The sequence below is a fragment of the Macrosteles quadrilineatus genome, unplaced genomic scaffold (genome assembly GCF_028750875.1).
Source record: "Macrosteles quadrilineatus isolate MER2022 unplaced genomic scaffold, UCM_ALF_1.0 Scaffold_1__1_contigs__length_201487025, whole genome shotgun sequence".
Lineage (NCBI taxonomy): Eukaryota > Metazoa > Arthropoda > Insecta > Hemiptera > Cicadellidae > Macrosteles > Macrosteles quadrilineatus.
Genome location: NW_026542594.1, coordinates 73,084,843 through 73,101,972, shown reverse-complemented (window position 1 = coordinate 73,101,972; position 17,130 = coordinate 73,084,843). Strand labels below are relative to the sequence as shown.

Below are 17,130 nucleotides of genomic sequence, written 5' to 3'. Positions count from 1 at the left end.
CGAACCGGCACGACCACCCCTCCCTGAGATTAAGAGCTCATAGCCTATTTAAATATTAATTAGTACTTCAGAAGAAACCAACCCAATATAAGCCTAGAATAATATCATCCACTTTGGAAACCCCACCATTTTGAAAATTTACCATTGTTAACTTACCCTGTAGCTAATTCAACCAATAACTTATGTTGTATTTCATTAATAAATTTTATATTGTAACATACCAAATCTCTTTATTCAATAATTCATATAGGCCTATTATAAGATTAAGATAAAGACTTACCTCATTAGACAGAAATAAAACATAAATTAGGAATTATCTTTATTAGGAAACAAATGACTTTGGGTTCAATGTGGGCTAACTTATTAGCCAAAGGAATTTTGTAGGCCTAAGTTAATGAAAGTCTATAGAAAGCTTTATGGTGTGTAGCACCTTTTGGTTGCAAATTAGCTGTTGTCATAAATGTAAAAGAAATAATAGTGCTGCACCCTGTTGGTAATCCTTGTAACTTAAACGCTATTGAACATCATAGAACAGAACCAACTTGTTTAATTGAAACAGCTGTTGTTAAGATTCATTAATTCTATTTAAATATGAGTACTCATATGGTTAACATGGGAAACTCCAGAGCCACTGGGGTGGAGCCCGAGAGTCCGATCAGAATAAAAACAACTTAGTTTGTCTATTTAATGCCTAAAGAATCAGTGTACCAAATTTCAGCCTCCTAGGTAAATGGGAAGTGGGAGAATTAGTGATGAGTGAGTCAGTCAGTGAGGGCTTTGCCTTTTATATATATAGATATATAATATATATATATATATACATATATAAACATTTGAACAAATGGTGTTTTTGGCCTCTGGGGACATCAAAATGAAAAAGTAAATCGGTCCTGGGCCTAGGTCTTACCATGAGACCTACGGTAATAGCTACTTCCCTATATGTAAATTCGCTAAAACATAAATAATAAAATTTAATTTCACCAGAGGTGTGCCAGCCTGATTTTTTCAGTCAAGCTAAACTCTAGGTAATATAGCGATCATCTTCCGCAGTCATGTAGACATTATTATAATCTCCTGCCATTGTGGCAAAATCGTGAACATTCCCCACGATTGTTTAGAAATTATTGCTGTCTTCTTGCGCAATCAAGTCAATAGCAGTAATTTTCCGATTGCATTATCTTCCTAGACGAGTCGGGAATCGGATTTGTAATCGACTTTTGACAATCGATCTCGATACCAATACCAATGTCCAAGTATCGGTGGTATCAAGTAATAAACTAGAATTTGGTATACATTTACGTCTTCAAGTTCACGAATATTTTAAGCTAGGCAAAAATAAAACATGAGAAAAAAATAATAATGGAAGGTTAAAGGTGTTTAGCATTACTTTGATTGTTGGTATTTAGCTCAACCTTACTCTTTTCATATGTCTCATAGTGCATTTTAATAACCCTCTTGTTTTGAATCCTTTGAAATGTAGTATAAAATGTGAAGTAGTATATCTATTGTCATTACAGTATTTTTGTTTGTTGATTTGATTTTTTTTACGGAGACGTGTAATTATGTCCTGGGGAACTAATGATGGTTATAATGATTTCGCTTTTGAGATTAAAACATCCCTGGGAAACTAATGATGATTATAATGATTTCGCTTTTGAGATTAAAACATCCCTGGGAAACTAATGATGATTATAATGATTTTGTTTTGAGACTAAAACATGAAAATACAAAGTCTATTTGAAAAAATTGGATATTTTAAAAATAGTGATATCTAAAATAAACTGTATCCGACTGATTTGTCAGATATCCAGACAACTCAAAACCAAGCAAAAGGTTAGGCAAAATCTCTGAATCATTAATTTTACCATAAAAATAAATACCTGTAATTTGAGCTGTTCGCCTGAGTCACCGTCAAAAAGAGAGGCAAGTACAGCCAAACCACCAAGATCAACAAACTGACTCTGGGCCAGAGGAAACCGTCTGATCAGACAACTCAGAGCATACACAGCAGTGGAGCGTACGCTAGCAGCTGAGTCTAAAGCCAACACTCTCAGTAATGTGTCTAGAGCACCACTCTCTAGAGCCTGTAATACATACATAGTCTTAGGTTGATTACTGCAGCGGAGCAAACACTAGCAGCTGAGTCTAAGGCCAACACTCTCAGTAATGTGTCTAGAGCACCACTCTCTAGAGCCTGTAATACATACATAGTCTTAGGTTGATTACTGCAGCGGAGCAAACACTAGCAGCTGAGTCTAACGCCAACACTCTCAGTAATGTGTCTAGAGCACCACTCTCTAGAGCCTGTAATACATACATAGTCTTAGGTTGATTACTGCAGCGGAGCAAACACTAGCAGCTGAGTCTAGGGCTAAAACTCTCGGTAAGTGTCTAGAGCACCACTCTCTAGAGCCTGCAATACATACACAGTCTTAGGTTGATTACTGCAGCGGAGCAAACACAAGCAGCTGAGTCTAGGGCTAAAACTCTCGGTAAATGTCTAGAGCACCACTCTCTAGAGCCTGCAATACATGCATAGTCTTAGGATGATTACTGCAGCGGAGAAAACACAAGCAGCTGAGTCTAGGGCTAAAACTCTCGGTAAGTGTCTAGAGTACCACTCTCTAGAGCCTGCAATACATGCATAGTTTTAGGACGATTACTGCAGTGGAGCAAACACTAGCAGCTGAGTCTAGGGCCAACACTCTCAGTAAAGTGTCTAGAGCACCACTCTCTAGAGCCTGCAATACATACACAGTCTTAGGTTGATTACTGCAGTGGAGCATACACTAGCAACTGAATCTATGCCCAACACTCTCAGTAAAGTGTCTAGAGCACCACTCTCTAAAGTCTGCAATACATGCATAGTCTTAGGACGATTACTGCAGTGGAGCAAACACTAGCAGCTGAGTCTAGGGCCAACACTCTCAGTAAAGTGTCTAGAGCACCACTCTCTAGAGCCTGCAATACATACACAGTCTTAGGTTGATTACTGCAGTGGAGCATACACTAGCAACTGAATCTATGCCCAACACTCTCAGTAAAGTGTCTAGAGCACCACTCTCTAAAGTCTGCAATACATGCATAGTCTTAGGACGATTACTGCAGTGGAGCAAACACTAGCAGCTGAGTCTAGGGCCAACACTCTCAGTAAAGTGTCTAGAGCACCACTCTCTAGAGCCTGCAATACATACAGAGTCTTAGGACGATTACTGCAGTGGAGCATACACTAGCAACTGAATCTATGCCCAACACTCTCAGTAAAGTGTCTAGAGCACCACTCTCTAAAGTCTGCAATACATGCATAGTCTTAGGACGATTACTGCAGCGTAGCAAACACTAGCAGCTGAATCTAGGGCCAACACTCTCAGTAAAGTGTCTAGAGCACCACTCTCTCGAGCCTGCAATACATAGACAGTCTTAGGTTGATTACTGCAGTGGAGCAAACACTAGCAACTGAATCTATGGCCAACACTCTCAGTAAAGTATCTAGAGCACCACTCTCTAGAGCCTGCAATACATACACAGTCTTAGGTTGATTACTGCAGTGGAGCAAACACTAGCAGCTGAATCTAGGGCCAATATTCTCAGTAAAGTGTCTAGAGCACCACTCTCTAGAGCCTGCAATACATACACAGTCTTAGGTTGATTACTGCAGTGGAGCAAACACTAGCAACTGAATCTATGGCCAACACTTTTAGTAAAGTGTCTAGAGCACCACTCTCTAGAGCCTGCAATACATACACAGTCTTAGGTTGATTACTGCAGTGGAGCAAACACTAGCAGCTGAATCTATGGCCAACACTCTCAGTAAAGTGTCTAGAGCACCACTCTCTAGAGCCTGCAATACATACACAGTCTTAGGTTGATTACTGCAGTGGAGCAAACACTAGCAACTGAATCTATGGCCAACACTCTCAGTAAAGTGTCTAGAGCACCACTCTCTAGAGCCTGCAATACATACACAGTCATAGGTTGATTACTGCAGTGGAGCAAACACTAGCAGCTGAATCTATGGCCAACACTCTCAGTAAAGTGTCTAGAGCACCACTCTCTCGAGCCTGCAATACATACACAGTCTTAGGTAGATTACTGCAGTGGAGCATACACTAGCAACTGAATCTATGGCCAACATTCTCAGTAAAGTGTCTAGAGCACCACTCTCTAAAGTCTGCAATACATGCACTGTCATGCTTTACTGCAGTGGAGCAAACACTAGCAGCTGAGTCTAGAGATAACACTGTCAGTAAAGTGTCTGAACAATGTTTATATAAATAGCACAACAACTGAGTGTAGGCTAATCATTGTTATAATCATACTAATACAATTATATGAATTCAAAAAATGAGATAAAAACAACATACACAATATGCCTTTTTTTATGTTTCAGGTTTTGTAGAACCCCTACCAATAGAATCCTATCCTCTATCTATCTACACTTTCCAGACATCTCCCTTACTCCCCTTTATATCCACTATCCAGTATTTTTAGCGAATTTCCCTATTCATGATTAGTTAGTAAAATTGAATAAATAAAAAAAATACTTTATTTAATAGTTATTAATATCAGTAATATAAATTAAACTTAGAAACTTTAAAATGACCAAATTCACTGACTGAGAATTTCCTTTGTGATAACGTAAATTTAAATGAAAAATCAGAAGGTCTTTGTTTTGACAGTAGAGAGATATGAATTGGAAAGTAAAGTTTCAACTCTCTCAAACCACCTTAAATCACTGCAGGTAGCCTTGAATAACCTTAAGCAGGAAAACACTGCTTTGAGTGAAACTCTTCTTTCGCTCGAGAAAGAGAAATAACAAAAGAGAATAATCATGCACTGTCTGAATGTAAACGTAGCCTAAGCATAAGTATATTTAGGTTAAAAAGACTAATTTAGCTAAGGAGTGGAGCAAGAGGAAGTGGCTAAATGATGACATAATGAGTGATTTGCCGAGTGCTTGTGAATAGAGTGTGTCGGGATGGGAGGATGTTTTGATAATTGGTCACACACCTCATCCCATGCAATTGTTCCCCCCTGTGATATTGGATCACATGTTTAATAGTCTTTATTTTATTGTCTTGTTGAAAACATATGGTTTATGTTTGTTTATGCTTTTGTTGTGATGATTTGAGTTCGTGTGGAGATGGCATTAAGATTAAAATGTTCTTTAACTAGTTTGTTTCATTTTTTGTGATTATACTACACTGCCAACGAGGATGTCTAGAAGGAAGCAGAAGAGTGATAGGGAAGTTGATGAAGAGTCTCACAGTGAGTTGGAAAGGAAAATGGAGAAGTTTATCTTTGAGAAATACAATTGTGAAGAAACAGCGGAAGAGTATGTTGAACATTTTCAACGTGATTGTCAGATGAAAGGGGCCGGGGGTACAGATGAGCGTAGTAAGGAAGCGAGAAATACTTACTACTGGCTTATGTAGGAAGTGAACCACTCCAGAAGATGCAAAATTATTTCATCCCGAAGAACATTGATTCTTATTCATATGATGAAATTAAGACTGCATTCTTTACACTTTATGGTCCAAAACAAACTATTTTTGCTGCCCGTTTGGAATTTGAAAGAGCGTCCTGAATGAAAGTGAGTCCTTCACAGAATATTTCACCCGGTTGAAGAAATTAAGCAAACACTGTCAGTATAGCCAAGGCTTGGATTATTGTCTATTGCTCTTAACACCATCTTTGGTTATGTTTTATTAGGTCATGCTCCTGTCCAGTTTGACAATACGCGCCCTAGTACCAACACAACAGTGAATCTCCTCACAATTTCAGATTTTGATTCACATAGTTCTGTTCAAAATTTCTGGGCTTCAGAAGTAGTACCAACAGCTTCAAATCTTTCTCCTGATGATGTAAAGCAGTGGCGGCTAGCCCATAAGGACTCTCAGACGCCGCCCTCCCAACAATTCAGAAATCAATATTTTTTGTATTTATGTAATAAAAAAGTATGTATAAAAAGTATGTATAAGTATGTATAAAAAAGTAATATATCGTAAGTTAAATTAAGTTACAATTACTTACGAGTACTTTAATCAATATGATAACAATATGAAATGAAATAGTTTTAAATTTTGAATCCAGTAATGGATGTTTTGCGATAGTCGCTTTCATAATGTGGATTGCGGACGGCGGCCACCTCCGTCCCAAACACAATGCATGTAGTCTTATGGTAGAAACACCTAACAGCGCTGAGGGTGACATGACGTCATTCCAATGCTTTACAATAGGGACTCTGGGGCAGAGTCCAAAGCTGCGCGCGCATTCATAAATCAGGGCAGCCACCCTAAACTGGATAATTCTGCATCACACACGATTAGGATAGGAAGATCTATGTTGGCAGCACTGGAGCCATCATCCACACTACCATAAACAAACTAACCTCACTTCTTTCCATGTCCATGACCACAGTTCAGTTAAAGTTTAGTGCCAAATGACCTGTTGTTTTGTGATAAATAGTGTTTAGTGATAGTGATAGTGATGGATGCCTAAGGAAGGCAGCGGTAGTTTGTTGAAGATTGAAAGAGCTAAGTATAAATTATTAATAGTTATATTTAATAAATTATTCTTAATTGATTGAGTTAGTTAGTTAGTTAGTTGGCATTTTTGGATCAATAACTTAAGTTACGTCTGTAGTTTTAGTATAGGCTAACCTAATTAACCCTAAAACTAAGTAAACTAACCATAGGTAAAGTGACTTGGACAATTTTAGTTATAGTGACTTATTCTTAGTCTTAATATTACAGGTAAATTTGCCGTGGGTTGTAGGCCTAAATAATAATGGACGGCGGCATTTCGTTGTCGTCGACGGCTAACGTCACTAACGAAGTTAGCCTGATTATCAATGAAGGAATCAAAAATATTGACCACAGAATTTATTTGAAAAAATTAGGACCTCCTAGACCTTTCATGAACATCAACCAGGTTCAAAACAGTTCAAAGAATAAGAATAGCTTCACACGAAAATTTTCGCCACATATGTACAATCATGCAGATTGGCTATGTGGTTGTTCAATTAAAAATTCATTTTTCTGCTACACTTGTTTGGTCATGGGGGTTCAAGATCGTGCATGGACTGTAGACGGCATTTCAGACCTTAAACATCTACTGGATAAAGTAAAAAAACACAAAACAAGTGAAAAACACATAAATACGTCGATAGAATATGCTGTTTTAGGTAAAGTTAAAATTAGGTGCCAATTGGACAATGCCTGTAGGTTAAAGATACAAAAACAAAATGAAGATGTTTCGAAAAATCGATACATTCTAAGTAAGCTAATTGATGCAATTAAATTTTGTGGAGCGTTTGAATTAGCATTACGAGGACATGATGAACGTGAAAATTCAAAAAACCCTGGCATATTTCGTGGTTATGGTTAACCTTATGGTGGAGCTGGATCTAACATTGCAACAGCATATAAATCAAACAAATAACCGAGTGTTTTTGGGTCTGTCTAAAACCATACAGAACGAGTTATTGGACTCAATATATTACGTTTGTCTGCAAATGATTCGTGACGAATTGACACAAACCGACTATGTTGCTATTGAAGCCGACGAAACAACAGACTGTGCCACTTTGTCCCAACTAGTATTTGTTATTAGGTACGAGCTGAATGGCACGATTCACGAGCGATTTATCACTTTTATTAGACCAAAAGGCCATGATGCAGAATCAGTTAGCGAAACAATTTTTGAAGTATTAGAGCAATTAAACCTCGACAAAACGCCTGATAAAGTCATTGCCCAGAGCTACGATGGGGCTTCCGTGATGAGTGGCCAACACACGGGAGTACAAGCGCGTGTAAAATCTAAATATAAGAATGCAAATTTTTTCCACTGTTATGCAAATCAATTAAACTTAATCATTGAACGCAGTTCTACACAAAATAAGCAGGTTAAGATATTCTTCAGTAATATCGAGTGGTTTTCATCATTCTTTTCCCAGTCAACAAAGAGAACTGCAGTACTCGATGAGATAGTAAAACGTCGCATTCCAAAAAGCTCAGGTACTCGGTGGAATTTTAAATCCAGAATCGTAAGCACAATTTTTAATTATCAAAGAGAGTTGGAGGAATGTTTAAGTTACATACTCAACGATGACACTAATGACTATGCCACAATAAATAAAGCTGTTGGCCTAAGAAGTATTCTAAAAGACGAAGACTTTATTTTCTGGCTGGACTTTTTCAATCAAATACTGCCCCACAGTGACATTCTGTACAACCAACTGCAGCAAACAACATTTGATTGCGTCAAGGCGTTTAAGTTTGTAGGCGATTTCAAAACTGTGGTAGATCGCGTAAGAAACTCGACCATGTTAGATCAACCGAGAGATAGTGAGCCCGAATCGAGCAAAAAGCGGAGAAGACACGACGATCAAAAACGCGTTATCGCAAAGGAAGTGTGTGACATAATTACGTCGGGAATTGATGACCGTTTTACATTTGTAAATCATTAGTCCGCGGCAAAACTGTTTCAGCCAAGTTTGTTTGGGGAGTTTAAAACCAAGTAAATACCTGCTTCTTGTAATCCAAATTGTTGCTGTTATGACGCAACTAGTTTCGACTTATCACGAAGTCATCTTCGGGCGTCCAGGGGATGTCAAATCACTTCATCAGAAGGTCGTCAATACACACATACGTTCATACACGAACATGGTCACGGTTACGAACAAAAACACAGACACGAACATTGAAACGAAAAAAGTACGATTTAACGAGTAAAAGCTAAAAATGGTAACACCGGTGAGGATTATGCGTCACGGCCTGATGGATGTAGCGTCTAGACTGCCGGTCAACAAGGTCGGTTGGCGCTGTGACGTCATTCCTTTGTTCTTGTTATCAGTCAGCTGTCCCCATTCATCCCCGACTCTCTTTCAAGTACCTTAATGGCCGTGTCGTAAATATAATTAGATTGGAAGGATAGGTTGTCATTTAAAATATTATGTTTGTCAAATTTCACAGCTCGGTATATTTCAAACTCTTCAAGTGTATTTTTGTTAAAATGGTCGTTAGATATATGCAGTACGGACATGTTGCTGTCAATATTAGTGTAGTTGTGATTATCAGAAACCAGGTGTTCGGCAAAGGTTGATGTTTGAGCGGATGTTGTCTTCTTTGGGAGATGTTCTTTAAATCTTTTCTTGAAAGAGCGAGCTGTCTGGCCAATATAATACTTAGGGCAGTCGTCGCAACTGATCTTATAGACGCCAGTCTTGTCAAAAACAGGAGTTGTCGTCTGAGGCTGCTCTTTCAACAAAGATCCAAGTTTGTTAACTGTTTTGAAGGACACAGTGACGTTGTTTTTGGCCATGATGTTTTTAAATTTACTACTAAGAGATGTACCAAATTCTGTTGAAATGTATGTTTTCTTCTCTTTAATTTTGGAGGTTTTTTGTTTATGTTTAAGAATCAGTTTATCAATTAGAATTAGCGACAGCAATGTGTTTAAGAATATTTATTTCTTCATTGTAGTAAGTTGGGTTCATTGGCACTGATATTAATCTGTTTACAAAGCTATTGTATGCAGCTATCTTTTGTGAATGTGGGTGATGAGAATCAACGTGGATGGTTTGGTCTGTGATGGTGGGTTTGCGGTATATTTTGAAAGTGAATGCTGGGCCCTGTTTTGTTATGGTTATATCTAGAAAGTTCAGGCTGCTATTAGTCTCTTCTTCAAAAGTGAATTTCATATTTTTATGGATGTTGCACAGATAGTTGTTCAACAATGAAAGTTGTCTGCTATTGCCGTTGAATAGAACAATTGTGTCATCCACATATCTGTGGTAAAACACTATTTTATCTTTGTAGCGGTTTTTAGCTGAAAATAGATATTCATTCTCAAAATGGTTTAAGAATATTTCTGCCAAGATGCTGGAGAGTGGGGAGCCCATGGCTAATCCTTCTTTTTGGATATAGAAACCATTTTGAAATTGAAAATAGTTTTGTTTTAATACCAACTGTGTCAGTGACAATAGTTCACCAATGGACTCGGGAGGTAGGTTGGAATTTCGTGTTAGGTTTTGTTGTAATATTGCCAAAGTTTCCTCTATAGGTACATTTGTGTACAAATTAACTATATCAAACGATGCTAATCTCTGGTTACCATTGATTTTGTGTGACTTTATCTTCTCAATCAATTCCAAACTATTTTTTAAACTGTGGTTATTTTCCAAAATTACGTGGTTTCGAATTATACTATCCAGTTTCTTAGCAAGTTTGTAGGCTGGGCTTGGTTTAAAGTTAACTAGAGGCCTGATAGGGATATTGGGTTTGTGGATTTTTGGTAGACCACGGAATATGGGGGCACGTGGATTCGGGACTTTCAATGCTATTTTTTCATTGGGTGTGATTATATGTTTACTATTGGTGATAGCTTTGTTAATTTCTTTAGTGTTAAGGAGTGTGGGATCTTCACTCAAAGTTTCAATATTATTATTGTTCATGAAGTCGGTAACTTTTGCTACGTAATCGTCAATATACAGGATGACGATCGAACTGCCCTTATCTGCTTTTGTTATCAGAGCTTTGTGTTCGGCAAGTTTGTTCTTGATGCTAGATAAGGTTCGCTGCAAGGGTTTATATTTTAAATGTTGTTTCTTTGAATGTTGTTGGTTTTTTAGGATGACTTTTGCTTTATTCCCTATTAAGATGCGTGTGGAGTCTCGTATTTCCTCTGATTTGACACTTTTTATAGATGCTTCTATATTTAGCAATTCTGAAAAAAGGCTGGATTTCTTATTGTTAGGGAAGTTGAAATTTAGGCCTTTGTTAAGTAATGATAACTCGTCTTCACTAAATGCAATTTTGGTTCTGTTTAAAACTCTCTTATAAAATGTGTGGTTGCATACAATTATATCTCTTTGATGTTGTTTTTCAATTAGAGCGTGGAGTTTCTTAGATTGGGTTTCCTTCTTGGACAAGATTTTTCGTGATATTTGTTGCTCGATTTCAGCCATAACATTGTTTTGTTGTGAAGCATGCAGGGTTTTTAAAAGTTCTAAATGCTAATTTAACACAAGTTTATTGAGTAAATTTTGTGTACTTTGTTGAGTAAGTTGAGTGATATCGGACATTAAGCAAGCATTTATTGCAAATAAGTATCCATGAAAATGACAGGAACTATTTGGGATTCTTGTGGGTGGATGACAAAGGGGATTTACAAGTGCTGAGACATTGTTGAGTAGTATTTGGGTTGACAAGTAGTCCTTTTCTACGAAGCATGTTTTTTAAGTAAGTACCGTTTTCAAATTTCTCCGTTCCAGCGCTGCGATTGGCATTTTGGACATTTGCGCTGTGTATGTGCATCAATTGGCAAGCCCTAGCCGGAAATTCGACAACAATCGGCCGTTTTTACATCCGGTTTCGAGCATTCAAAATGGTGCCCCCAATTGAGACTGCCGCCGACTGTGAAGTTTGCGCTGTAATTAGATTTTTAAGTGCTAAAGGTGTGAAAGCCATTGAAATTTATCGACAGATTAGTGAGGTGTATGGCGAGAACATTATGAGTGACGGAATGGTATGCAAGTGGGTAAGGGTATCTAAAGACGGCCCTACCTACGTCCATCATGAGAAACGCACTGGGTACTAAAGGAGGCCGTGGTACTGGGGACAGTGACGCTGCCCAGTGCGTTTCTCATTATGGACGTTGGTGGGGCCGTCTTTAGATGCCCTTACCCACTTGCATACCATTCCGTCACTCATAATGTTCTCGCCATACACCTCACTAATCTGTCAATAAATTTCAATGGCTTTCACACCTTTAGCACTTAAAAATCTAATTAAAGCACGCACTTCACAGTCGGCGGCAGTATCAATTGGCGGCACCATTTTGAATGCTCGATACTGGATGTAAACACGCTGATTGTTGTCGAATTTCCGGCTAGGGCTTGCCAATTGATGCACATATACAGCGCAAATGTCCAAAATGCCAATTGCAGCGCTGGAACGGATAAATTTTAAAACGGTACTTACTTTAAAAACATGCCTCGTACTTAGTGCAGTTATAACTTATCATCTTGAACGGTCTAAAGCAAAATTTTAAAACGAAACAGATGTTATTAACACATTAAGCCAGAGTCTGTATGTGGACAATTGTGTCACAAGTGTAGATTCAGAAGAAGAATTAAGTCGGTTTATTGAGAAAGGAACAGAAAGGAACAGAAATTATGGCTAATGGTTCATTTTGTTTGAGAGGGTGGGAGTCAAACAATCAAGATCTACAACCCTGTGTCTCCAAAGTTTTAGGTTTGGAATAGAATAAGGAACATGACACTCTTGGTGTTAGTTTAGATATTGGTGAGCTTTTACAGACTGTTACAAAACGTAATATACTATCTCTAGCTCAAAAAGTGTTTGATTCCATAGGTTTTTTCTTACTCCCAAACTTAGTCTTCAAAAACTGTGGAAATCTAAAATCAAATGGGATGAGGAAATTGGGGGAGATATTCGGAAAGATATTGTTGATTGGCAGAAAGAATTAGCTTTTTTAAAGGACATCAAAACTCCACGTTGGTTGTTAGGTAGCAACCAGATCACGAACTTGACTATTCATATGTTTTGTGATGCGAGTCAGGACGCATATGCCACAGCACCTTTTTTCAGAGTGGAAGGATCTTTCGGTGTAAATGTTCAGTTGATTCAAGCGAAGTCAAGAGTTCCACCGATAAAAAATATGTCATAAAATGAGGTTACTAACCTGTCGTCAATCAATCCTCTATTGTCTTGGATGACTAGTTTCGGGGTTAAAACCCCATTTTCAAATCTCTTCAGTCTTCAAAAGTCCTATGTATAAAAAATGTATAAAAAATATGTCCATACCTAGACTGGAACTTTTGGGTGCTACGGTAAGTGCTAGGCTTTATTCATCTATAGTGAAAAGCACGGATATGTTAAGGAATGCTGAAACCACATTTTGGAGTGACTCTTCCACTTACTTGGCATGGATAAAAAGGAATGAGAATTGGACTGTTTTTGTACAAAACCAAGTCAATGAAATCAGAAGTATATACGATGGAAACCAATGGAGATTCGTTCCTGGTCAGCTAAATTCAGCGGATTTACCATCAAGAGGTTGTAGCGCCAAGAAACTATTATCAGTGCGTTGGTGGGAGGGTCCCAAATGGTTAAACCAACCAAAAGAACTATGGCCTACCGAAGTTACATCCAGCAATGAAGAAGAAATAAATGCTGAAAAATGTAAAGTAGCATCATCTTCAATGACAAATAATGAGTGTAAAAGTGAAAGTAATTGGTACTACAGGCGGTTTTCCAAGTACAAAATTTTGGTGAGATGTCTAGCTTGGATTTTGCGCTTTACTATTAACTGTAGACAGCAAAATATTTGTGGCCCTTTGACTATCTGTGAATTCTGCACTGCTGAGCGTCCATGAAGATTCTTGTCATGTTGGAGTACAAGGGTTGCTGAGCATTTTAAGAGAAAGGTTTTGGATTTTAGGAGGAAGGAGGACGTTGAGGACAGTAATAAAACATTGTGTGATTTGTCGAAGGTTTTCATCCAAAAGATTTGAAGCTCCAACTGCGACTTTACCACTCGACCGACTTCGTGATCCTGTAGCTTTTGAAGTTTGCAGGATAGATATGACAGGTCCAGTTTATCTTAAAGGAAACCTCAAAGCATATATTTGTATTTTTACTTGTGCTATTGTGAGAGCAGTTCATTTTGAACTTACCCTGGCACCGTCTACAGATGCATTCTTACAGGCATTGAGACGTTTCATAAGCAGAAGGGGCAGACCACATACGATATTTTCAGACAACGGTACGAATTTCACTGGAACTGAAAGTCTGTTTAAGAAGCTGGATTGGGAAATCATACAGGAAGTTTCTAGAATTGAGTGGAAATTCATTCCACCAAATTCACCATGGTGGGGTGGGTTCTATGAAAGACTTATAAGATCACTAAAGGATCTATTGAAGAGAGTTTTTAAGAAAACTAGTCTGAACTATGAAGAAATGTCAACTACATTATGCGAATGTGAAAGTGTTATCAATGCTCGACCGCTCACTTACATGTCAGATGATCTGAATGAGTTGAGTCCCATTACTCCATCAATGTTTTTGAAAGATATAAGCGATGTGAGACAGCCCGACTTAGACGCTATTGAGGAGATCAATTTACCGAAGAAAGCTGTATACAGAAAGAAAATAAGAGAAGGACTAAAGTCAAGATTCAGAATCGAGTATCTTGGTAAATTATCACACCATAATAATGTCAAAAGTTACAGAGAATCTGAAGTGGGGGAAATTGTACTCATAGGTAATGACTTTGACAAGCGGATGAATCTGAAGTAATGAAAGGAAGAGATGGAATTGTACGCACAGTAAGATTGAAGACACCAACCAATGAATTGATTCGCCCAGTACAACGTTTATACCCATTGGAAATAAACTCTAATGAAGAGAGAAAAGTAGTTACAAGAAGAAGTACACGATCCAAAGTACAAGTTAATCAACCATAAGTTAATTAACTTGGGTGGGAGGATGTTATTATGCTGAGTTGGTTACTTCTTTTAATCTATAGTTTAACATATACTGGTTTTAAATTGCCAGCTGTTAGCAAATGTTAATATTAATGTGTATTAGAAATGCTTGATAATAATTAAACACATGTTAATTAATTTTTATGAGAGAATGTAAACAAGAGTAGAGTTGAGTGTGTGTTGCCTTTTAAAGATGTTAGTTAAATGGTTCAAATAAAATGTTGTTATTGCATACTTTCACTGAGTACTCATTGTTTTTTGTAAGTTTATTCGTAACAATTCCTCCTAATGCAGTCCATTTTGGAGGTCTTTGGGAACAAGCGATTCAAAGCGTAAAGAACCATCTTCGTAGAGTCATTGTGTGACGCATAGCGGCACGCTATATTTTATATATAGTATGTGCATTTCGCGAAGCCGGGCTGCATGGCCAACTCGTAGCCTGTCGCGACTGCATCAACACTCTATCCCCACCTTCCTACTCTTGTCCTCCCGTCTTTGCTCATCTCTCTTCTTCAACTTCGGCATCTTGAAATAACACCCAAATTTCTAGCACCGGCGACCCGAAACTGATTAAGTATAGTTATGTAGAATATAAGTTCAAATTATGGTTGGCTAAGTCAGGAAACAAGCGGGGAGCCTTTCTGGCTCACCCGACCATTGAAATGTAGGAAATCACAACTTAGTCGGGTTGCTGCCTTCTGCAGCCAACCTTCTCAAACCTGAAAACCAAATCACATGTTCCCAGAATGTAGCTTAGCAATTTTCAAACAAATTAATAGATGTATTTCACATTCAGTATTCAATTTACATATCATTTCATTCACTCATCAATATTAGTAAGTAATTATCCATGTTCAGTTCATAGTTGGAAGGATAGGTCTGCAGTTAAATAGTTAGTCAAATTAGTGTAAATCAAAGCTGGCTAGGCAAGTGTTCTGATCTGGGTAAAAGGTCTCCGTCCCTCTGGTCCCCAGCAATCTTCCTAATTTTATTGGTACCGTAGCAGATTCAGCACGCTTAAATTAAGTTTGGTCCAGACACAGCTATTCCTAACCTATTAGCATTACCCTGTTTATTCCCTCCTGATTCCCCGCACTCCCACCAATATCCCACACCATATTATACCATTTAACCCCATTAAAACGTTCACTGTGTTGTATATTTTCCAGGATTATTCCAATGGTGCGTTACGAGATCTATAGGTCTCGTCCGCTATGATTACCCAGGTGTGATACGAGACCCCGAGATTACGTTGCGCAGTAATCTTTTGCGCATCATAACCTCGTAAAGAAAGGCGAGAGAGCGCTGAGTGTTTGTTTATATGAACCAGTACAATGTTGACAATCTTCAGCCAGTCCAGGAAGTAAATATGACGTCATTGTACGAGACCCCGAGATCTCGTACCGCACAGCTGTAATAGTTCATTATTTATTTGTATTTATTCTTTTCCTACAATAACAATAATTAAGAAAAAATATATGTTATCAGTTTATTTACGAATTCCTTATAATCGTAACCGTTATAAAAAATATATTTTATCTTTCTTTTATCACTTTTTATATGAATGCGTTTCCTTACGGCTGATTTCAGGCTAAATAAAATAAAAATGAAATATGTTTACAAATTACTGTATTTATTTCGTTATAATTTTGGGGTTGGGCTATGACCCCGAAATAAGTGCGTGCCAAAAAAAACCAAAATATCTCTGGCCTTGGGCAGAACAACAACAGTTTTTCAATCAGAGGTCCTGGCGATTGAATGTTGTGCTAATAATATTATTAGCAAGAATCTAAGAAAGGGTAAAATCCTTATTCTCTCTGACAGCCAGGCAGCATTGAAGGCGCTGGGGTCATGTGTGACACAGTCACGAACAGTAAAAGGGTGTAAAAACACCCTCAAAAAGTTAGCAGAGCGAAACCAAGTCAAATTATCTTGGGTTCCTGGACATTCGGGGCATGAGGGGAACGAAAAAGTCGATGCATTGGCCAGGAAGGGTGCGGAAGACCAACTGTCAGGACCAGAACCCTACTGTGGTACCCCCATAAGCTCAGGAGTAGCCAAAGTCCAAGACTGGGTCAAGGTTCAAAAGGCTCAGGCCTGGTTGAACCACCCAGGCATGAGGACGTCCAAATTACTAATCGACCCCGCTGATAAAGGCTGGAAAGACTTGCTGAGCCTTAAGAAAGGGGACATTAGTCTGCTAGTAGGAGTGTTAACAGGGCACGGTCCTATCAGGAAACATCTCAGGACCATAGGGAGGTCACAGACAGACCTCTGCAGGTTCTGTGAGAACGAGGTAGAAACCTCAGAACACTTATGGCTGGACTGTCCAGCGTTGGCCCATAGAAGGCTTACATCTCTGGGGAGGTTATTCCTGGAACCAACAGAGATAAGGAAGCTGGGTGTCTTTCAGCTCCTGGGCTACTTGAGGAGCCTAGGGCTGTCAGATTGAATTAAAGGGTGCTACAAAAGGTCTCCAGGCCGAAGTAGCTAGGGGTATGCCATTACCCCAGCCCCCCCCAAAAAAAAAAAAAAAAAAAAAAAAGTGTGTGCCAACAGTGAGTCAAGTGGGCGTGGTGAAGGGATGGGTACAACCTTGAAGCTATATTTAGACTTTC

At 38.4% G+C, this 17,130-nt stretch overlaps 1 protein-coding gene across 2 annotated transcripts in view; it reads right to left on the bottom strand.

The window, feature by feature from the left end:
* The window catches only part of LOC128983584 (nucleotide exchange factor SIL1), a 161,565-nt gene that overhangs the window by 29,966 nt on the left and 114,469 nt on the right, over positions 1-17,130 (bottom strand). For both annotated transcript variants that reach the window (XM_054402918.1, XM_054402917.1), the window contains exon 6: positions 1,881-2,084. In XM_054402918.1, coding sequence (XP_054258893.1) covers positions 1,881-2,084 — 204 coding nt within the window. The remainder of the gene's footprint in view (positions 1-1,880; positions 2,085-17,130) is intronic.